Genomic DNA, 21948 nt, shown 5'->3' with positions numbered 1-21948 from the left:
TGGAAGGGATAGCGACCGGCATGAGACACGAGCGAGAGGCAAAGTACATGGAATCAATCAATCAATCCTCTCTGTCTGACTGGAGTGGGACACAGGATCTAGACTTGATGTCACTTTCACGGCCCAGTGGATAAGCGTCCGATCGCCTTGCTCCAGCCGAGTCCCGGAGGAGGAAAGACAGGAAGATGCGAGACTACTTGCTTAGTGTCCGTCTTGTCCAGCTTTCTTTTGCGGAGTCGATGATTCATTTTGCTGGCTCTGTCTTTTTCTGTTCCCCCTCCGTCGTGCACGTGATGTCTGTCCCCCTTGCGCCTGACTTCAAACCATCCGACTCGATGGACTGGAACTGATTCAGGAAACATAAGTTCATAATAAAACCTCCCCTTGATACTACAAAACGAGACTAAGACTTGTATACTACTTACCGTCTGAGATATTGATAACGCGTTACCTTTGGGGCCATATCTTACTCCATATCTCTTGTAGGAAATTCGATAAGACAAGGTATTATTATGAAAAGATACTATTGCAGGAACTATCCCATTACTTCGTAAAACTGTACCTGGGAAAAACCCACCACCACCCAATCGATCCCACGCAAATTGGCTGTACCAGTGCAAATGCTCTGATTGGTGCCGGCAACTCCCCACCTCCGCCCAGCAGCGCATGAATCCACGTTAAGCTGCTTCAATCACCTGAACCTGAATGCCAACAACCACCACCACCACTACTACTATGGAATAACCACATACTATTCTTCTCTCCTCTCCTCCTTCACCTATACTTCCTCTCTCCTCCCTCCTAATACCAAAACACCTCCACCATGTCCACCCCCTTCCATCGCCGTCCTTTCCCCGACTACTTCCTCTCATCACCTCTAGCAACTCTCATCTATCCTCTCCATCAACTCCTCAACCACCTCCGCGGTCCTCCTCACCTCCCACCCCCAAACGCCCGTCCCATCCGCGTCGTCTGCATCTCCGACACCCACACCCTCGAATACCCCGACATCCCCGACGGCGACCTCCTCATCCACGCCGGCGACCTCTGCAACGATGGCAGCGCCCGCGAAATCCAAGCCGCCGTGAACTGGCTGCGCAGTCTGCCTCACCCGCATAAAGTCGTCATCTGCGGCAACCACGACAGCTACTTCGACCCGCGATCGCGTCTCCCCGAAGACCGCAACGATGCCTCACCTCAAAACACCTCCTCCTCCACATACGCCACCATCTCCTCCTCAACCGCCTCCCTCCGCTCCCTAGACGACTACCTAACCGACGACCCTCATCCCCGCATCGACTGGGGCGACAACGACGACATCCACTACCTCCAACACTCCTCCATCACCCTCACCTTCCCACCTACCACCACCTCAAGCATAACAAGCACCACTCCCCTCCGCCCCCGCACCCTAACCATCTACGGCGCGCCCCAAATCCCCGCCATCGTGCCCTTCGGCCCCGAACACGCCTTCACCTACCCACCACACCACGACGCCTGGTCCAACACCATCCCCCTCTCCACCGACATCCTCGTCACTCATACACCCCCACAATCACGCCTCGACCTCTCCCCCGTCTACTCCGCCGGCTGCCCATTCCTCCTCTCCGAACTCTGGCGCATCCGCCCCGCCCTGCACGTCTTCGGCCACGTGCACGCCGCGTACGGCATCGAGCGCGTCTTCTACGATGAGGCCCAACGCGCGTGGGAGCGACTCTGCGCATCGAGGAAATCCCGCGCCCGTCTGTCGAGGTTCAGCTCCCTGTTCGGGTTCCTCCGGGATCTGTTCGATCTCTCGGGCTTGGTGGATTCGGCAAGAGTGGTGATGTATGGTGTTTTGGGGGTGGTTTGGGCCAGGGTCTGGGGTGGGGAGAATAGGGATGCGGGGTGGGTGGTTAATGCTGCTTGCATGTATAGGGATTCTGGGGTGTTGAGGAATAAGCCGCAGGTTGTGGTTTTGTAGGCTGGTTGGTTGGTTGATTACTGGTTTGAGTGGTTTGGTGGGGTAATGGGATATGGTATTATTTTCCATGTCGTTTTATTTGTATATAGGGAAGAGTCTAGAAGTGAGAGGGTAGGGTATGTGGTTGCAGTAACTGATGAGAAAGGTTGCAGAGGGATGGTATTGTAAATAATTGCCGGATTAGGCTCGGCCGACTAAGAGAATCATTCCAAGATGCTGGGTTCATGAATACGAATGTCTTACTACTATGATTTCCATATGTAAATAAACCCAAAAATGTACAGTCTTGTTTATAGGCTAAAACGGGGGGTATATAGTATATACACAAAATGCAGTGATGTATATGTATCAAACCTGCAATGGAAAAAAACAAGAAACTCGAAAACACAATATGCTCTATTCAAAAATCACAGCTTCGCCTTCTCGCTGAACCGAGGCGCCTGGAGAGGATCATAAGCACCCGAGGTGAGAGTATCCGACGGCACAGTGGCATGATGACCGCCCACCAGGCCCCGCACGTCAATCAGACTCGGGTTCAATTCGTCGATCTTGGTGGCGCCGATCAGACGCATGTTCATCTCCATCTCATCCTTGAGGAGCTGCATGGCGCGTTCCACGCCGGGCTGGCCGTACGCCGACATGGCGTACAGGAAGGGACGGCCGATACCCACGCCCTTGGCGCCGAGGCAGAGGGCCTTGAGCATGTCGGTGGCACGACGGATCCCGCCGTCGATGTAGATCTCGATCTTGTTCTCCCAGCCGCGCTCGCGGAGGATGGGCATGACCTCGGCGAGGACTTCGATGGCGGAGCGGGCAAACTCGAGCTGGCGACCGCCGTGGTTGGAGAGGACGACACCCTGCACGCCCATTTCGACGGCGCGGAGGACGTCCTCGACGCACTGGACACCCTTGAGGAGGATGGGCATCTTGGTGATGGATTGAAACCAGGGGATGTCCTTCCAGGACAGAGCGGGGTCGATGAAGGAGGAGATGGCGCGGGCGGCGCCCTGGGAGCGGTCGACGGAGCTACCGCCGCTGGCCTGCACGTTGGAGCCGACGTCGGAGAACTTGGACCGCATGTCCTTCTCACGACGGCCGAGTTGAGGGGCATCGACGGTGATGAAGAGACCCTTGCAGCCGCGGGCTTCGGCGTGCTGGACAATGCGCTTGGTGATCTTGCGGTCCTTGTTCACGTAGAGCTGGAGCCATTGGACCTGGTCGCCTTGACGGGCATCGACGATCTCGTCGAAGGAGCAGGAGGCCAATGTGGGAATCATCTGGATGACATCGTGGGAGTGTGCGGCACGGGTGAGCACGACTTCACCCTCTGGGTTGCCCAGCTTTCCGAGGGCGGTTGCGGTCACGTAGAAAGGCACTGATACCTTGGTGCCGAGCATGGTTGTGGAGAAATCGACGTGCTCGACGTCAACGAGAACTCGGGGGCGGAACCAAATCTTGTGGAAGGCAGAGTGGTTTTCCCGCATAGTCTAGATAGGCTTGTGGTTAGTGTATGCTGGTGGAGGACGAATGAGACATGACCTACAATTTCGTCGTCTGCACCGCTAGAGTAGTAGGCCCATGCGGTCTTCTTCATCACGCTGCGGGCAACGGTCTCAAAGTCCATCAGGTTGTAGCAAGCCGCCAAGGAAGGCATGCACTTGATGCGCTCCTGGCGCGCCTCCTCCTCGGGATCGGCAGTCTTCTCCTCTTGTTCGACAGTGGTCATGTCAACTTCACCGAGATGCTTAGAAAAATCGAGGTATTTGTCGAGGGTGTCGGGCGGGTGGATGGGGTCGAACTCCTCGGTCGCATCCTTGCCGGCATACTTGAGGATAATCTTTTGGCCACCCGGGTGCTCTGGATAATGTCAGTAACAGAAATATATAGTAGTAGTGAGGACAATATACATACCTGGCAGGAATTCGGTCACATCGTAGGCCTTTCCATGGACAATGACCCAGCACGAGTCCTTGGAGTTGTGTTCGGCGACAGCAGCGCCTGTGAGCTTGCCTTTACTCATAGTGGCGTGGTAGGGTGGGATGGAGGTGATCGGAGAGGCAGAAGATTGAGAAGAGGAGAAGAGAAAGGGTGAAAACAAGAACTGCACGGAAGAAGGAGAGGAGATCGGAGATGTATATGAAGGAAAAGACGTATCGCCCGAGAGAGGAAGAAAGAGAGAGAGTTGGAGGAAAGCTGAATTAATTGTTGGAAATGCAACCAAACCAGACCTCGGGTTAATGGGGAGCGAAAGCCTATGGAGCGGCGGGCACAGAAAATCGACAGGCGGTCGTTGGTCGATCGCGTTAAGCTCAAGAAGGCCGGGGGGGGGACCAGAACCGTTCAATCCCTTTGCTTCGGGTGACTGCGCGCTTTTTCTCGGCCGACTGCTTTCGGTCAGGGACCACCTCGGCTGTTTGGCAACCTTTATCTACGCTGGCCATCGAGTCGGCAGTTCGGAAGTTTTGACGAACCGTATGAATTAATTCTTGGTTTGCCTGTGAGCGATTTGTTCGATCAGGGTGATATGTTAAATGGTCAGGAAGAGCCTGATCTGGAATGACGCTTGAGTCCAAAATATGCACAACCTAGGGAATCGAGCCTAGCGCAGGATAGTAGCAACGGCGGCTTCTACGAGTAGTTCTTACAGCATTAATAATACGATGATCATGATGACATTCAGAATATCAGTCTAAATTGCGCTTATCTGGACCTCGATATATCGATATGCAAAGAGAAATTTCCAGCTGACAAGATTGTACGACACAGTGTCAAACTGAATTACCCTTTGAAAGTAAGAGTATGATTAGAGAGCCACAGGAAACCTGAGCCATTAGTAGAGAATTGCTGAGGACAATTGGGTACTTTGCTGGCTGCATGCATACAACATCATGTTCATCCCGTTGGGGTTTAATTTCTGTTAGGAGCTCTTCATTGTACACCAGTCACCAAAATGTAGATAAATCACAAGTTGCATAAATTCATCCATGTTAAGTATCAACCATCATGCCATCTACTATATCTCGCCAGCCGAATTTCAAATACAAATGGAGGGTGCCTGCACCTTTTATCATCAAGAATCAACCAAAGAAACAACCAAGCGATGCTCAACACGCTGCAATCATCCAAATCACATGCACACAACCCATGCAAATGCCCAGCATAAATGTCAAGCATGAAAGAAATAGCGGCAAAAAATCGCACAATGCAAGCAAACAACGCCGCCAAGCTTCATAATGCAGTCAGTCAGTCAGTCATCATCGTGGAAGTCAAATGCAGAACAAATAAGAGACCGAAACATTCATCGTCATCAGATCATCAGAACCAGCAGGAGATAGTAGCTCAGCAACACTGTCCTCCTTTGCGCTTAGGACCCTCCACAATATCTTCCAATTCATCCCCAACACTACTAGGCGGAAATCCCAACCAACTGCGGCGTTTGTCCCCGTACCCCAGGCGGAAGCTCCCATTCCCATCGATATTTCCAGGGGTCAGAGATGACGTCGTTCCATCAAAAACTGTCGAAGATCGCTGCGATGAACTTGTTCCCGCTTCCCGTTTATTGCGCTGCTCGACCAGCTTTCGCGTTATGACACGAAACACCTCCTCGATACCCTCACCATCCTTGGCGCTAATCTCATGGCAACAATCCCACCCGATATCCTGGCCCCAGAACGCACTACTGCGCTTGCTATCAACGCCTGCAAGTGTGCTGGATGAGTGCCCGCCCAAGCCGGCCGTCGCGGGCGGTGTGGATGCTTGTGTTGGGTAGAGCTGCTCGGCGACGTAGGCGATTGTGCGTTCGAAGGGGACTTTTCGCCGAGAGGGATCAAGGGTAACAATATCGGTCTTTGTTCCGACGACGTGAATCACAATGGGGTCGTCTTCGACAAGGTTCTTCTTCAATTCCGCGAGCCAGCCGGTCATTTCTTGGAAGCTTTGCTCGTCGGTGATGTCGTAACAGAGAAGGCAGGCATTGGCACCGCGGTAGTAGAGGCGAGAGATGCTCCGGAAACGTTCCTGGCCGGCTGTGTCCCAGATCTGGAGTCGAACGATGGTATCGGAGGCGCTGTCGAGAACGCGTTTGGTCACAAAGGAGGCGCCCACAGTCGAGGCTGTAGCGGAGGGGTTGAAATCGTTCTTGACATAGCGATCGACAAGCGAGGTTTTGCCGACGCCTGGACGGAGTTAGTCGGGTGGAGTCTGAGAGAGGAGAGGAGGGAGAACCTGACCTTGGGCGCCGAGGACAACAATTTTAGCCTCGAGAGAAGAGCTCATGGCGGGGTAGAGGCTAAGGTGGGGTACCCGGAGAGCTGGATTTGCATGTTCCAGCGGATAAATTATCGCTCGGACGGATGAGGGATTCAGGAGGCGTTGAGGACGGGACTTGGTGAACAAAAGAAAAGAAAGGTTTGGAACAAAGGCGAGGAGAGGGTTGGGGACGTGGGGAGAAAGACAAGAGGGAAGGAAGGGAAAAAAGGGAGAGAGAGAGAGAAGGGCAGCGTTGAAAGAGCGAAAACAAGAAAAGGGAGGGCGCGGGAACGAGGCTCAAGGAAGAAACAAGTTAACCACAGCCATCCAGCCAAAGCGATGGATTCAAGCCGGCATGACAGGGCAGTGCGCGGATCAGCCGATCACTTACGAACCTCCACCCGATCAGGTGTTCGTCTTATTTGTTTGTCGAGTGAATGTCTCTGAGGGTTAGTGAGGAGAACGAGGACAGGTAGATGGGATGGAAGAGGATGAAGGAGGAATCAAATCAGTCACCGATGAAGAATGATTCAGCCCCAGCTGAATCATTCAGCATGATCCTTCTTGGCCCCTTACGTGCTTCCTGGCCTAGCCCCATTGTTTCAGCCACAGACTCTATCAACAGGCTGAAAATCTTATAGCACTTAGCAGTACTTTCTATCTCGTGTTCGTGCTCTCTCACGGAAACCCCGGCTGTCAGGATGTCAGCCATGCATTACCTGGGTTATGAAAGGTTGGGTTGAAGCAGGTCTTGCTGTCCACCGACGCAATATATTTTCCTTTCAGCCGCAAGTCCCAAGAGTCTGGGTCTATTCAGGGCACAGGCCACTGGATGGTACCACCGTCCCTAAAGCATTGATAGTGCACAATGGTGGCTTCAGTATCTCTTTAGTTCGTCCGGCCTAAGTAATCAGCGACCGTGCACTTGGTCCTCCGCTGACGGGCGGCACCTCGCAACTCGCAATATCCCTATGGGACCCCATGCGATGATTCCGCTTCATACGTATTGCAGTTGATTGAATAAATCGAATGGCAGCAAATGAACTTGGTCGATTTGTCTGTCATTTGCTGGATGTCTCTTACTGGCGCTGCTAATATCAGTCTGGATGGGAACATCGGGCGTGGCATTGAATCAGCGAATCATATCATAATCATATGAAGTTCTTTGCTTTAGATGTCTTCCACTTGCTGGGTAATATATAAAAGCGACCTAAGGATATCGTATAACCGCAGGCTTATGACTTCTGGTCGTCAGCACTCGAAGCAATACATCAGATGGCGTTAAAGTATCTTACCTGAAAAGGTATTTACAAAACAAACATAACATCTGTTGTAATAAAATAAATGAGCTATATTTTCTCAACTAGTACTCTTCCCCGTATAATATTGAGTTGTGACGAAACAAGAGTGGTGCCATAAGGTGTGCTTTGATACTAATATTGCCTGATAGGGAGACCTCATATAATCAACAGCACTACCCTATGGAGCACTTACTGTATCTATGCAATGTAAAACAATTCCATTCTTAACTCCGAGCATAGATAGTACTATTCAAGTATGTATGTTCCGAATCGCTTTTGGCTCGTTAAATCCCTACTATGTTAGGCAACCTCAATACCTCGCTGACCTATGACCCACCTCTCGCAAAACAAAGCCAAATGGCAGTTAAGCTCAATTGACCCGACTGATGCATACGATCGCGCATCTATTTCTGAAGATATATCAATTGAGTGGATCATCAATTGGCTAGTATCGGTTTTTCCTAGTTCCATTTGAGACCATGGACAGTGGAAACGACTGAGGCTAATATGGGATTGATCCCCGCATGCATTGTTAACAACCCAGGAATAATAGCACCAAGACAATTTCTCCAGAAAAATAATCCAGTAACTTTTCTTTTCTTAGTTGATCCATATTCGATTGGAAGCGTAGCGAGTATTTAGTAACCGTTAGAGACCGATAGTTAAAATAATCCAGTTGCTCCATGTTGAGACGGAGCCAATGATGCCGCTCCGATGCGGAAAATATATCCCTCACAATACATTAAGTTATCATGTTGCCCAGCTAAGTAGAACCACAATGTGTTCTGGTTTGAATTCCATACAATTGACATTAATTTGTTCCAGTCCCGCTATTACTTACTACTAATATTCTCTTCCAGTTATATATAAATACAATAAATTGGCTGAATGAGCTCGAAAGCTAAATACTCATAAACCAAAAAGCATGGACGCTGTCATACCGAATAACATCACATGCTCATGGTCGGGGTAAATAATCGCACGATAAGCAGTGTCACCACGCGACAATAGTATGTACCACAGACCATAAGTACCACCGCAGTACCCAGCCTGATTGAACATAGCCCCAAGGGATGATTGTTAATAATGCGAATTGATGCCATTGGATTTCGGAATTGGCTACTGCGCTCATTCTACACAAACCTGAGAGGGGTGTCTTATCCTGCCAGTGTGTAGATAGACGCTCGTATAGACGCTCGTATACTAGCACAGTTTAATATTTTTTCCATGTTATAGGCCACGGTAGATATAGTGGACAATTCTGCAGACAAAAATCCGTCCACTGATGCATGGACGAATAGACGGATTGACAGGGATCATGTGGGGGTGAACTTGAATCTGATTGATTGATTGATTGATTGATTGATACGCTTATGTGCTGAGACAGCTACTGAGTTACGTACCTCAGTAAGCTTCTAGGTTAAGCTCTTCGCTACTACGCCGTAAGTGATATATCATTTGCATGCAATCCTTCGGGCGGAAAGGGTGGTTTTCGAATCTGGGGTTGTCCTCTGAGTTGTAATTGCCTGAGGCGCAATCAGAACAGCCCAATGCGATATTCATCATCCCTCAAGTATGAGCAATTGCATATGGTAAAAGAAAAGAAAATAAAAGACAGTGGGGTAATTGATTGCTCGTCAATGAATTGACCCTGCAGCTGGTCGATGCTTGGTTGCTTGGCATATTCAGATCCTTGCCTTGTATGGCAATATTGTCGGCAACGACAAAGACAACAAAACCCACTCATTGTTTTGTTGTGAGGTCAGACATTGATCTTTGATTCAGTTTTCTTTGGTTGCAGGGTAATATAGACATCTACCATGATGTCAGTCATACTCTTAATTTGTTTAGTGAGAAGGTCAGTTTTAACACTGCTTTGCACCGCTCTCACTGGTAATCACAGTGTAAATTACAGGGTAAAAACAGCGAATAACGGCAGCAACACAGCCCTGCTGACGGGTGGATATTCAGGGTTCAGCCGGGAGAAGCCAGCTGGCCAGTAGGACTGGCCCGAGTGGTGGGACGTTTGAGATAGACTCGGTGGCTGTGGATCGTAACCCGATTAGAGACGGGATGGGATCGGACTTGCCTGCCACTGTCACTGTCACAATGTTTTCTGACAGCGCAAGTTGCCGGACCAGGATGAATTTCACTGGTTGCGACAGGAGATGATCCTCATTGGAGGCGGGAATTATGGTAGTATTCTTCACGGAGAAACTTTGCTGTCTTTGCGACCGGTCTAATGCATGGAGAGTTGGTTAGTATCCTCTGGACCCTGGCGATAATGTGATTGTCGCACGGAGCCCGACGGATTATTTTTCTGCTGGGGGGGATCGGCAGTGGATGGGGAGAGGAGAGAAAAGGAAAGGAAAAAATTCATGCGAAACCTTTAGCGAAGATAATGGAAAATCCATGCGAGGGATCCATCTGAATCAGGGACTGTATTGTACTTCTACTTTAAGTAAACATCTGAAACTAGCAAGAGGCTGATGTTTTTATCTGCTTCCTTCATACTATGGTTTAAAATAGGACGAGGGCGAGAACAATTACTATTTAGACACTACTCCATCCTCGACAAAGCTTGATCCTTCGCGCCCGAGTCTAGAATGATGACCGAGACTATTTATACCGACAGGTCTGAAACACTTTTGGGATTATTGTTTTACCCGACTCCATAGTAATCTCGCAGTTCATATCCCCGAGTAGGAAGAAGTACAGTACTAGTCTAACTGCCTGCTATTTAGGCTACCATGTAAGTAACAAGCCTTGTTCACATACCGTATGTAAGTAAAATATCACCGGTAATTCAAGTAAATGGTAAGAATCCCTGATGATCCCGCCCGGAAACCCACCAATCGGCGCCAAGCGCCCCCCCCAGGGAGATAAGCCTCCAGCGGGCGGGCGTCCGTCAGAGTCAGCAAAGTCGCTGCCCGTTAACTAATTCAGAGTTTATGAAATTATTTGCATTTCAATTTTCCATCGTTCGGCTGTTCTTTCCTGTACTTCCCATAACCCCGTGCCTGGTAACAATCCCGTCGTCGTCTGGTTAATTTCACCAAACCAACCTAAACACTAAACCCCTTCGTCGGATCTTTCTTCCCACGTTGCCTGTTTCTCCTTCTCTCTCGCTCTCTCTCGCTTTCGCTTTTCTCCTTCTTCCTCCCTCTCTCTCCCCCTTCCTTTCCTCCCTTCCAATCCCATTCGGTAGTCTCAGCCTGGGCTTTTCGCAGGCGCGTTATGAAATGAGACTATCCTACCGGATTGGTGCGGCTGCACTTATCATCCTCGCCATCATCCTCATTAAACGCCACCTCGATCTCGTTCAGGATGATGCGCGCGTTCAGTCCGGCTGGAGTTTCAGCTCCTTCTCCGCCGAATCTGCAGCGGATGGCAGCAGCAGCAGCAGCAATGTGAACAGTGGCAACGACGGGGCGTCGACTCCGAAGAACTCGAAACCAATTCTTACCGGCAACGACAAGAGCAACAGCAATGGCAAAACCAAAGGGTCCTCCGACGATTCGGCCGTCTCTCGGCCGCTCTACGAAACCACTCCCATTATCGTTCCGAATGATCGCGTTATCGTCATGGCAAAATTATCCACCGAGGACACCAGCTGGGTGAGCAATGATCTAGCAGAGTACGTATTCTCCTGAACCTCCACCCTCTCTCGAAATTAAGCCAAATCTCTAAACCAAAATGAATTACCAGATGGCGCAACGTCATTTATACCGTCGACGACGTAACCGCATCCCGACACACCCCCAAGAACAAAGGTCGCGAATCCCTCGCCTACCTACAATACATCGTGGACCACTACGACGACCTCCCCAGCACGATCGTCTTCATCCACAGCCACAAAGACGGCTGGCCCGGAGCCTGGCACACCGACACCATGGCCTACAGCAACGTGGATTCCATCCGAGCCTTACAGACCGACTTCGTGCAACGAAACGGCTACGTCAACCTCCGGTGCCAGCAGACGCCCGGCTGTCCCGATGAGATTCGTCCCTTCCGAGACCCCCCGCAATTCGGAAAGACGGCAGAGCGCGTGTACGCGCAGGCATGGGCGGAACTGTTCAACAACACCGACGTACCGGAAGTGGTTGGAGTAGCGTGCTGCTCGCAATTCGCTGTGTCGAGGGAACAGGTCCTCAAGCGGCCATTGGAGCAATACACTTGGTTCTACGACTGGGTGTTGAATACGGGGCTGTCGGATGATCTGAGTGCCCATGTGATGGAGTATACATGGCATATTATTTTTGGGAAGGATCCGGTCTAGTACGTCCCCTCCCCCCAACCCCTTTACTCTAAGATTATTGGAAAATGCATAAAACTAACAAGAAATATAGCTGCCCCGACGCCTATCAATGCTACCAAGACGTCTACGGCAATCCTTATTTCTGGTGATTTCCGTCTGAACTGTAAAGAATACCCCCTCTTGTTTCTCATGGCTTTGCGGGCTGCTTCATTATTTCCCTTTCTACATTGTAATCTTTTTTCTCTATTTCAATTTTGATTTCCATCTTTTGGCTCCGGATCTGACGACTCACGTGCGTAACTTTGGTTGTTATGCTTTGCTTGCTTTTTTTTTGGTCTCGAGGTGTTAGCTTGTACATGATTGGGAATTTCTTGGTTGAAAAAGTCGTCTCGTTGAGCAATATACATTATGTGGAATTATCATCTTTTACCGCTTCTTTTGAGTTATTCTGTCTGGATCGTAGGGTATATTCTATCCTCTGCATGCATTATGCAGAAGTCTTAGAACCATGAAAAAAGAAGAAAAGAGGTATCAGATGACTACTACTACTTACACTAACATCCACAAATCCAAAACTACATCTGCAGTATTAAAAACCTCCACAAAACAAGCAAAGCAAATAAATCTACCCCTAGTCTATCTTAAGATATCTACCAAGCCAACCGATCCAACACCCCACCAGGCCACCTCCTCACCCCGGCCTTACGCAATTCATCCAGAATAAGAATCCCAAGGCCAAAAGCAGCAGGCAGGAAATAATGTTCCACGGGGACACTACTCGTATCCAGCACCCGCTGCAACGGCGGGATATACAACCAGAAGACGGCCATGGCCAAAGCGAATAATATCGCTGGGAAGAGAAGCAGATTCTGGGTCTGTTTGTTGAAGGCTGGGGGGTGCGAGAAGATGGAGAGACGTCTGGTTCGGACGGCCATGAGGTTGAACCATTGCCTGTTTACATTTGATTATTGTTAGTGTGGGGGTGCCTTTGGATGGGAAGGGAAGTGAAGGGTATGCGTACATGACTACAAGGTTGATAAAGTACACGGAGCTTGCTTCGTTGAGTCGAGCATTGAGCCAGTCGGCGTCGATGTTGTTTGGGGTAGCGCCGAATTTGAACCAGAGGGCTGAGAAGGGGATCCCGTTGCGTTCGAGGTACCAGAAGGCCATGGCGAAGGAGGCGATGGTTTCGATCATGCCGAGGATGCCGTAGGCGTGGAAGATTAGTTTCCAGTTCACGAGACGGTTTTGTTTCGGCTTGCGGGGTGGGCGGAGGAGGACGTCGGCTTCGGGGGCTTCGTAGGCCAGGACGGTTGCGGCGGCGCAGTCGGTGAAGCAACTGCGTAGGAGTGTATGTGAGTAGGGGGGATGGGGGTGTGTGGAGGTGGTATGTGTGGGTGTTGTGCTTACCAGATGATTATCATCAGGAAGGAAGAGAGGACTTGAGGAAGACCGAATACGACGCTGGTGAACACGGGCCAGAACTCGGAAAAGGAACCGGCTGGGAGTAGATAGACGATGGTTTTCTTTAGGTTGTCGAAGACTACGCGGCCGTATTGCACTGCTTCGACGATGGCTGAGAAGGATTCCATCAATACCATGTCTGATGCTTCGATAGCTATGTCGGAGCCGCTTCCCAGAGCTATTCCGATGTCTGCTGCTTTGAGGGATGGTGCGTCGTTGACTCCGTCGCCGGTCATGCCGACAATTTCATCGCGAGCGCGGAATTCACGGACAATACGCAGTTTCTGCTCTGGAGTGGTGCGCCAGAAGACGATCTCTTGGTATTGACATAGCTGTTCCCACTGGTGGTCGTTCAAGCTCATGAGTTCAGCCCCGCTAAGTGTGATGGCGGTGGTAGATGGAGTACTAGGTGGCTTCTCATCGTAGTCGGGGAGCCGCTTCAAGGAGGAGGCAGTGTCAACTGGACCATGAGTGGTGACGATACCGCATTGTCGGGCGATGGCGAGAGCAGTGAGCCCATAATCACCAGTCACCTATGTGCGTGGTTAGTGGAGAACTCAACTTCCAGATGGAATACCTTACCATGAAGATGCGGACTCCCGCGCGCCTCAATGTTCTGACCACGTCTGGGATCTCCTCTCTCGGGGGATCAACGATGCCTACCAGGCCGACAAGAACCAAGCCCGTTTTTGCATGATTCATGACCTCGGATTCGAATTCTCTGGACGAAGGAAGAGGCATGATATCTGAAGCTGGAAGGACTTTACGTGCAAGCAGGATCACGCGTTTGCCTTCGCTGGACCACTGATCCTTGACATATTTGATGTGAGCCAGTATTCTTCCGTCCAGAGGCAGTACGCTTCCATCTGTGTCTACGATCTGTGTGCATCGCTCAATCAGAATGTCGGGTGCGCCCTTTATGGTAAGGAGACTGAGATGATTAGCACGGGGAGTGACTAGAGAAGGGGTGGACTAACGTATCGTTCCGCTTGAACTGAGCCGATTCAGCTGCGGACATTCCAAAACTCAATCCTGCCGATTCGACCAGACTGAAAGTCCTGATCATAAACTTATTTTTGCTGTTGAACGCTAGTTCGTATGTCTTCCGCCAAGTGCGCCGCAACTCTGCAACAGACCCAAGGCCTTCAGAGAACCTCAAGACGGCCTGGTCAGTTGCATCACCGTGGATTTCCCTCTCATGAAGGGGCTGGTTCATAGACGACGCATCGAACTCTGCTGCATTGCAGAGGCCAGCAATACCACGAAGCTGATGCATTCCAGTTTTCCTTCCCTTGATTACCATTTCGTCTCTGGCTAGCTCTGTGCTAAAACGAGACATTGAGAGAGCACAATCGGTGACAAACATCTTGTTCTGTAGCCAGGCAAATGAGTTAGTAGGGCCGGTGACTGGATGCTATAGGACAGACCTTTGTTAGAGTTCCAGTCTTGTCGGAACAGATCACAGAAACCGCACCCAATGTCTCGACCGTCTTCAAAGACTTGCACAGGATTTTGTTCTTGCTCATGAGATTGGCGGTAATGGTAAGGTTCGCAGTCAAGGCTATTGGTAAGCCTTCTGGAATAAAAGCAATCGCAACACTGACACAGTCGACGATCAGGGTTGGCACGTTAATCCAGCCGGGATGGTCGACTCGGAGCCATGTAGCCCTGTAGAGGTCAGCAGGTATGAATAGAAGTATCAGAAACCGCATACCAAACAATTATAACGATGATAATCATCGTGAGCATGATGAGAACGATCAACAGTACAAAGCGCAAGACTTCCTTCTCAAGGGTAGTCAGTCCTTTCTTGGGCTCGCTTGTCAACTTAGCAATCCGACCAAAGACAGTCGAGTCTCCCGTAGATACAACGACACCGACTGCACTTCCAGTAACGCAATGCGTACCCTGAAGTCCAATGCAGTGGGTTTCAAGGTAGTTATCATCCGTGGAATCGACAGTCCCGTTGACCGGCAGCGACTCGCCTAAACAACCCATTAGCTCCTGCTTCCAGCTCCTCAGACAATATCTTACCCGTCAAGATAGACCGGTCAAAGCACACGTCATTGGAGACCTCAACCAAGCGCACGTCTGCAGGTAGCTTGTTTCCCGCTTTAAGATGCACCACGTCTCCAGGGACAATATCCGGAGCAGATACTACCACCAGAGAGCTGTCACGGAGAACAAGACAGCTCTCGGGTAGCATTGCTGTGATTGAAGCCATGACCCTTGAGGACGACCAGTCTTGCCACGCGTTGAAACCTGCCTGAATGAAGAACACAGCCAGCAGGACAATGGCCAAGGCAAGGTTTGCCGGAGCGGGAGGCTGTCCCAAGGGCTTCCAAGAGATGAACACGAGTATACAGCCGATCAGTAGAATGCCCCCGAAGCCCTTGAAGAAATAGCCAAAGATCTGCCAGAACCATTGGTGTGGTAACGGAGACAGAGCGTTCTTTCCAAACTCACGAACCCGTTGCTGGACCTGATCGTGCGATAGGCCTTGAGAGATATCGACACGCCATCGCTTCTGTATTTCCTCGGGCGAAACCATGTGCCAGTCGAGATTGGACAGATCTAGAAACTTATCATCAGCAAGGAAGGCCCCGAAGGTATCAACAACTGAGTGGAGCTAGTACCGGTCGCGACATTGCTTTTAGTCTTTGCAGCCTCCGCTCGTTCACGGTCTCTCGCCTCATCGATATCAAATGAACTATCCAAATGATGTCAGAGCTCAATGAACGTTTATCAATACCGAGTGCAGCACTGACACTGTACGATAATGAATTGGCAACGAAAGGGAGGGGTCAACGGTCGCTCTTCGTGCGCGACTGCGAGCAGAGCTGTTGGATGCCACTGATGTCGTTCGCGAAAGCTGCAAAGGGTCTCTTCTGGCTGCTACGCCTTTCTCTTCGTCGCCTTCTTGCCAGCGGAGACGGGTCGCTTCGGCATTGAGTGACACGCCTGACTTCGCATCCATCTTGATGAAATAGAGGGGCTTAGTTCAGCCGGTTGAGGGGAAGACGACACCACGCGACGAAGATCAGAACAGAGCAGAATAGAACGCAAGAATATTTGGTGTGCGACAATCTGGAATCCCACTGTGCCCGCCAGCTTTTATAGTTAGAAGTGGAGGCTCGGACTGTCAACCACGCGCAAGGTCTGTGCGAATGCCATGCGAGCTTTGCCTCATGACAGATTGATAGAAACCCCAGGGCCGATGACACCTGCGGGTTTTACCAGAACCAGTGGTTGAGGAAATTTGGACCGGAGGATGGAGTGCGGTTGAGATCAGTGGCTTGGGTAAATCCCTCAAGCGTGTCAAAGACGGCGGACTACTGTTGGCACTAACCCTCACCCCTCAACCAGCCATAAAGTCCCTCACTCTGATCGCTTCTGGTAAGTCTAGCCTACACAATGTAGCTGCCTGTTAGATCATTTAATATGTTTCTGAGGGAAAAAACTGTGCAGTGAATAATAAAATCCTGTCATTCTTAGAAACCGACCACCCTTGGCCCAGAGAGATGATTCATTGTCTACAACACCAGGGCATGCAAAACATGAAACATCAAGCTGGTTGCTGCTGCTAGGGGTAGTATTATCATTTGCCAGTTCCACAGATTTTTTTGTTCTTTGTTCTCTAGAACTTGCGGCCTACTGCTCTGTTGCGGCAGTGGTAATGGAAGATAGTCCACTCGTGCAGTACGCGAGGTGATCGAAGTGAGCAGGCCAATTCCCGTCCCATGGAAGTGCGCAAGAAACACTTGATTTAGTTTGAGCACCCAGCTGGTTGCCGCTTCTATGCGAACCGCGCACTGCGAGATGAGAAAAAGACCCCTGGTTCTGCGCTTACGTGAATCTTCCCAAGCCTTCAACATTGGAGTGAGTCGATCTTCCGTATATAAAGGAGTGGACCCGCGGGCGAAGAAAACTAGATGGTTCGCCAGCGATGCGGCGGATTCAATGGCGCAATTGGCACCTTCTGCTATATTCGGTGCCATCTATACATCATTGTCAACTACCCTACCATGGCGCATTGAGGCGAATGAGAGTACCTTGTGTACCGCATCCCCTATCCCTACAAACCGGCCCCAGGACCATCTATTCTGGAATCCCTCTTCCAGTGACGCCACAACGCATGACTCCGAGCGGTTGAAGACTTCGCCAAACGTGACATCGCTGGTGACATGCTTCTTCGTAAACGGTTCGACGATCCTGGATACATAAGCGCGGTCGGAAGTATGGCGCGGGATTAATACTGGCATCATTGTGCGCGCAATCGACATGAACCAGCAGACTCTGGAGTCCGCTCCCACCATAATAACCGTTAACCAGCCATGTCCATAAGCCCGATGAACGTCTCCTCTATTCAGCTTAGGGATTGACTCAGCGATACCGAAAACACCAGCGAAGGAATCGGTCAAGGGGACCTCGGAAAACCAGCAAGGGCTGGCAACAGCCCCACTGGTATCACGGATATGATGCCACATATGCTCACGCACAATGCTATGAACACCGTCCGCACCAACCACCAGATCCCCTGAAACACTCATTCCATCCGCGCTGTAAACTGTAACATTATCCGGAGATGACACGATGCGAACGACTCGCCGATTGAAGAACAGCCGACTGCTCCGAAGGTGAGTATATAGAATACCTAGGAGTGCCCGCCGGGCGATAACGAGGACAGGATAATCAATTCTACACGCTGTCAGTCCACAATCACTTTCATAAACACAATCGCCGCATACCGTCCGAAAGATCGAATTCGTCCCGCATCAACTCGTCGCAAGAGGTGTCCGGTCTCAAGCCAAGTGCTGTGCGATACCATGCATTGACCTTGGTCCAGCACGTCTTGATACAGTCCCAACTGATCAAGAATCCGGGCGCCATTCGGAAGGATGGCAAGCCCAGCACCATCCGGGTATGTATCGGATCTCGCTTCGAGAATGGTGAACTCGATTTCGGTGTTGGACAAACAGTGGGCGAGAGTCAGGCCGGCGATTGAGGCACCCACAATGATAACGTGGAACGGCCGTTGACTGTTGGGTTTGGACATTGCCGCAATTCTGAGGAGGGCATGGTCTAGGAATTTTGCCAAATACCTAGAGGGTCATGACGAAGAAAGAATGGTTATAATAATAGTTGAGCATATTAGTGATAAGCGTAATCAGGTGGACATAGTAATATCCTTGGACTTGGGATCAGGAGCCCCAATGTTCCATATAAAGAGCTCTGCTGGAACATTATCAACTGGGACATTCAGTCTGGTCACAGGCCACGGAATGGCAGGTACGACCGGTAAACGGTCAGGTCGTGGCTACATCTGACCGCTTGTGCTACTCGGGTAGAAGCAGAGATGAAGGACGTAAGCTCAGACATCTGCACATGCTACGGTCAGTATGGCTCCCCACAGGATATATAAACCAACAGAGCCATGGTCCCTGACCTTTAAATATATCATCATGTCTGATCGCAATTCTCGCTGAAGATACGGATAATCCAGTAGGCTCTTCAGGACGTATGGTTTTTAGAGGCAACTCTACTTATCCGACAACGAGAAGTTGATGCCACAGCATTATCGTCCGAACACCAAACCAACGGTAGACAACCCCCTCAAGTAGCTTCAACCTTACAACCAAGTCCAAACCCAGGGGCATAGTTCGCATAACACGAAGCTGACACATCGCGCGTAGTTAGCCGACCATTAAGAAAGCACCAACAAGTAATATAAATTCTGACTCAGTTAAAGTTAGCTCACTAGTTATAGTTATTAGTGGTCATACGGGCTAAATTAACGTTAAACATCCATGTCAAACGAGTCCACATCACCCCTGTAGATAATAGTGTGGTGGTGGTGGTGGCTCGGGTAAGTGAGTTTAGTTAGTTAGCTGGTGGGGTGGGGGTGTAAGCCTAATGCTTTTAATATGTGTGAGAGAGTGTGTGTGAGTGACCGGGCTTACGGGAACTGCCAGCCCGCTGGGAAGACAATAGACAATATTTATTTAGTAAATACAGATACGTAGTAGTAGCGGTGGTACTCCGTAATGGACTCGTCTAATATGTTGATTGTTGAGGGCAAGTTGCAGCCGAGAGAGAGAGAGACGGTGCCTCGGCTATGCCGTGGATGCATTTCGGTGTAGAGATAAAATCACTCACTTGGTAGTGTAGTAGTTTTGCTGATTTGCATACATGTATACTGTGTACAGTTGTGCTTATCATTAATCAATAGATAAATAAGTAAACATAATGCATCTACGGTATGTACTCGTTCACAACTCTTAGGTAGATTAAGCAGTCTTCAGCGAAATTACCTTATAATTAAACACTGCAGAAAAAGTAGATTAAGGAGGGGAGGGGATGTACTCCGTAGAGTTGTCTGGGACGGACGGGACGGGGATCCATACTTACCATATCCACACCTTAATCAGTTTTACAACCCCGCGAACAAAAATCCATCAACAAGGCAGCGAGACGAGGGACCGACCCATTGGACTCTGGTCTCTTGGTGGATGGAAAAAGAGAAGAAGTGTTAACTAAATTGCTCCGACCCGGTCGCGGCTGTCAATCCCTCCCGGATTCGCACTGGAATCTGGTCCATCGCGGCGGGGCCGGGACTGGATCAGCTCCAGGTTCAAATGGCTAGACGGGGGTTCGACAACATCGCTAAAGGGAACGATGGGCCAATCACGGGCAGCAGCGACGGGGAACCTTAGGAATGTCAGATATCCGCCTTCTCCGTCTGTATGAGAGTGGAGCCCGAGAGATGGAGCCCGGTATGGTACTGTCACTCCCGTGACGATTCCCACTAACTAGGTGGACTAGACTGGGCAACCACTAATTGTATCTAAGCTAGAAGCCCGTGAGGGACAAGGCAACCCGGTTACACAGGCTGGATGCCATTGGCATCAAACACATGATCTGATGAATCCATATCGTGTGGATGATTTGTGGTCGAATAACTTATGTACCCATTGACAACTATGCAAACAAAAAGATGTGTGTTTTGAACAGCAAAGCAAAGAAGGGATAAAAGAAATCAAAGTCCAGACAAAACAAATGCCCCAACCAACTCCACGCGCTTTAATGACAGTCACGCTTGTAGATGAGATATGACCAATGATAAATGGCTAGAAAAAAATGCAACTTCAGGAAGAGACGGGGATGGAAACAAAACAAAGGAGTATCCCGGTGGTATCGTCGCTTATGTAGAATGAAAATTCAAGGGAATACAATCCAGTCACGCTAAAGGAGTGCGCCCGCTATGCTGTATGTCAGTCGCCACAGCTCATCTCCGGCGAAGACGATTAGCGCGGAAAGCCGTCAAGTCAATTGATTCCGCCGACTGCGCATCATCATCCACCTCAATGGTATCCATCTTCGTCAGAGATTGCCTGTCAACCTCAATGGTCGTGGCTGCGGGTGCCTCCTCGTCCTCGGCTGTTGGTTCCTCGGGCTGTTCTGCCTTCAGACGGCGGACTTCATCGGTAGCCAGGTCTAAGAGGCTTTTGAATTTGCCTTCTACACTGGTCAATTCCGTCGAGCAGTCTCCAGATCGGAGAAACTGGTATGCAGCCGTCTCACACACTCCGTGTACCAGTTCCAGCTGCTTCTCCGCGGTATCAAACGCAGACTCCTTGGGCATTTCCTGGGCGCGAGGCGCCGGCGGGCCCCGGTTGCGGGCTTTGCGGATGCTAGATAGTACATCGTCTTCGCCGGATTCGGAGGGTGAAAGTGAAGGAGCCAGGCTATTCATCCTTGCGCTTCTGTCCAGCATCTTGCTGCGGTACCCTGGCAATGGCAGTTGCGACATTCTGCCTTTCCGAATGTTGTTGCGAGCTGTCCCAATGTGGCGCACCATTTCTTCCAAAACGTGTTGTGTGTGGCCGTCATAGTGGATGATGAGGTTGTTGCGCGTACTCACGAGCGGGTTCCTTTCCCTGGCGTCCATGGAGGGCGCATCTTCAGCGCCACGTTTACGAGGGTTCACATTCGCTTGGTGTTGGGAGGTATTAGGCGTCGTGACAGTGGTATGTGTTTCCGCAGCAGAAGATTGTGGGCGGGTCTCCGTTTCGGGCGCCGACGAGCGCAGGTCTTCAGTTCGAATGGAGCAGACCGAGCTGTTCTTGCGACGGCGCGGTCTCACCGTAACATGTCTTCTGTAGGCCTCGGCGTATTCTGCGTGTTTCGCGGCGGTGTGGGCAGATAACTCTGCAAGTCGGTCGATCCAGGAGGGAATGTTTTCCGTAAGGTGGGTGAAGGCCCCCAGGGCGTCCATTTGAGCGGGCATAATGTGATTCAATAGAAAAGCAACATGTGCTTTGTAGGCCGGATTTGTACTTCTCCGGGCAGAAATTCAAGTGTGTGGATTAGTGGTCCACTAAGCCCACTTTAGAAGTTCAGCCGTCTCGGTCGCGAGCAAGGGAAATGTAATAAGAATTGATTTGGCGGCGGATTGGGTTATTGACAAGTAGCGAAATCGTTTCGTCGTGGAGTCGTGAACAGCCGATGGGCGGTGGTGGTGATGACAAAGGTGCAGGGATTCAGGAACCTACAACTGTTCCATGGATCGGGGACTGCGCACAAGAGCGGTGTCGAACTAGTGGGCGGGAGGAGGAAAATAAGATACCGGGGTAGAAGAAGGTAGAATGAACGATGGAAGGGTAGAGGTGACTGGCACTACGGGATTGAACCACGATCAGGAGGTGAAAAGAAGG

General features: G+C 50.4%; 7 protein-coding genes across 7 annotated transcripts; 2 read left to right on the top strand and 5 right to left on the bottom strand.

The window, feature by feature from the left end:
* Window positions 1-727: 727 nt before the first annotated feature.
* On the top strand, window positions 728-2183 carry BO79DRAFT_200555 (metallophosphatase domain-containing protein). The gene has a single exon (XM_025681499.1). It carries the CDS (start codon window positions 824-826, stop codon window positions 1961-1963), a length of 1140 nt encoding a protein of 379 aa, XP_025536414.1. The 5' UTR covers window positions 728-823; the 3' UTR covers window positions 1964-2183.
* A 50-nt stretch (window positions 2184-2233) lies between these two features.
* Window positions 2234-4171, bottom strand: BO79DRAFT_247366 (L-lactate dehydrogenase (cytochrome)). The gene is made up of 3 exons (XM_025685640.1): window positions 3875-4171; window positions 3507-3820; window positions 2234-3450 (listed from the first exon to the last, which is right to left on the bottom strand). The coding sequence occupies exons 1-3, from the start codon at window positions 3981-3983 to the stop codon at window positions 2371-2373; spliced, it is 1503 nt and encodes a 500-aa protein (XP_025536413.1). The 5' UTR covers window positions 3984-4171; the 3' UTR covers window positions 2234-2370.
* Window positions 4172-4937: 766 nt separating this feature from the next.
* BO79DRAFT_247365 (Rab family GTPase) lies at window positions 4938-6488 on the bottom strand. Its single transcript, XM_025685639.1, has 2 exons — window positions 6193-6488; window positions 4938-6138 (listed from the first exon to the last, which is right to left on the bottom strand). The coding sequence occupies exons 1-2, from the start codon at window positions 6236-6238 to the stop codon at window positions 5303-5305; spliced, it is 882 nt and encodes a 293-aa protein (XP_025536412.1). The 5' UTR covers window positions 6239-6488; the 3' UTR covers window positions 4938-5302.
* Window positions 6489-10671: 4183 nt separating this feature from the next.
* On the top strand, window positions 10672-12099 carry BO79DRAFT_45287 (DUF3431 domain-containing protein). Its single transcript, XM_025689272.1, has 3 exons — window positions 10672-11149; window positions 11221-11790; window positions 11862-12099. Exons 1-3 carry the CDS (start codon window positions 10755-10757, stop codon window positions 11917-11919), a joined length of 1023 nt encoding a protein of 340 aa, XP_025536411.1. The 5' UTR covers window positions 10672-10754; the 3' UTR covers window positions 11920-12099.
* A 210-nt stretch (window positions 12100-12309) lies between these two features.
* Window positions 12310-16363, bottom strand: BO79DRAFT_210712 (cation-translocating P-type ATPase). The gene is made up of 10 exons (XM_025682867.1): window positions 16003-16363; window positions 15871-15944; window positions 15269-15808; window positions 14949-15219; window positions 14662-14902; window positions 14212-14606; window positions 13817-14165; window positions 13181-13767; window positions 12792-13109; window positions 12310-12721 (listed from the first exon to the last, which is right to left on the bottom strand). The coding sequence occupies exons 1-10, from the start codon at window positions 16209-16211 to the stop codon at window positions 12421-12423; spliced, it is 3285 nt and encodes a 1094-aa protein (XP_025536410.1). The 5' UTR covers window positions 16212-16363; the 3' UTR covers window positions 12310-12420.
* Window positions 16364-16767: 404 nt separating this feature from the next.
* BO79DRAFT_200540 (FAD-dependent oxidoreductase) lies at window positions 16768-18393 on the bottom strand (the record flags this gene model as incomplete). The annotated part of the gene is made up of 3 exons (XM_025681498.1): window positions 17983-18393; window positions 17296-17932; window positions 16768-17232 (listed from the first exon to the last, which is right to left on the bottom strand). Exons 1-3 carry the CDS (start codon window positions 18288-18290, stop codon window positions 16768-16770), a joined length of 1410 nt encoding a protein of 469 aa, XP_025536409.1. The 5' UTR covers window positions 18291-18393.
* A 1777-nt stretch (window positions 18394-20170) lies between these two features.
* Window positions 20171-21948, bottom strand: BO79DRAFT_210709 (uncharacterized protein). Its single transcript, XM_025682866.1, has one exon. The coding sequence runs from the start codon at window positions 21519-21521 to the stop codon at window positions 20520-20522; it is 1002 nt and encodes a 333-aa protein (XP_025536408.1). The 5' UTR covers window positions 21522-21948; the 3' UTR covers window positions 20171-20519.

The sequence above is a fragment of the Aspergillus costaricaensis genome (genome assembly GCF_003184835.1).
Source record: "Aspergillus costaricaensis CBS 115574 unplaced genomic scaffold BO79scaffold_30, whole genome shotgun sequence".
In the NCBI taxonomy this organism is placed as follows: domain Eukaryota; kingdom Fungi; phylum Ascomycota; class Eurotiomycetes; order Eurotiales; family Aspergillaceae; genus Aspergillus; species Aspergillus costaricensis.
Note: the sequence above shows the minus strand (reverse complement) of the source record. Positions and strands in the feature narration are given on the sequence as shown.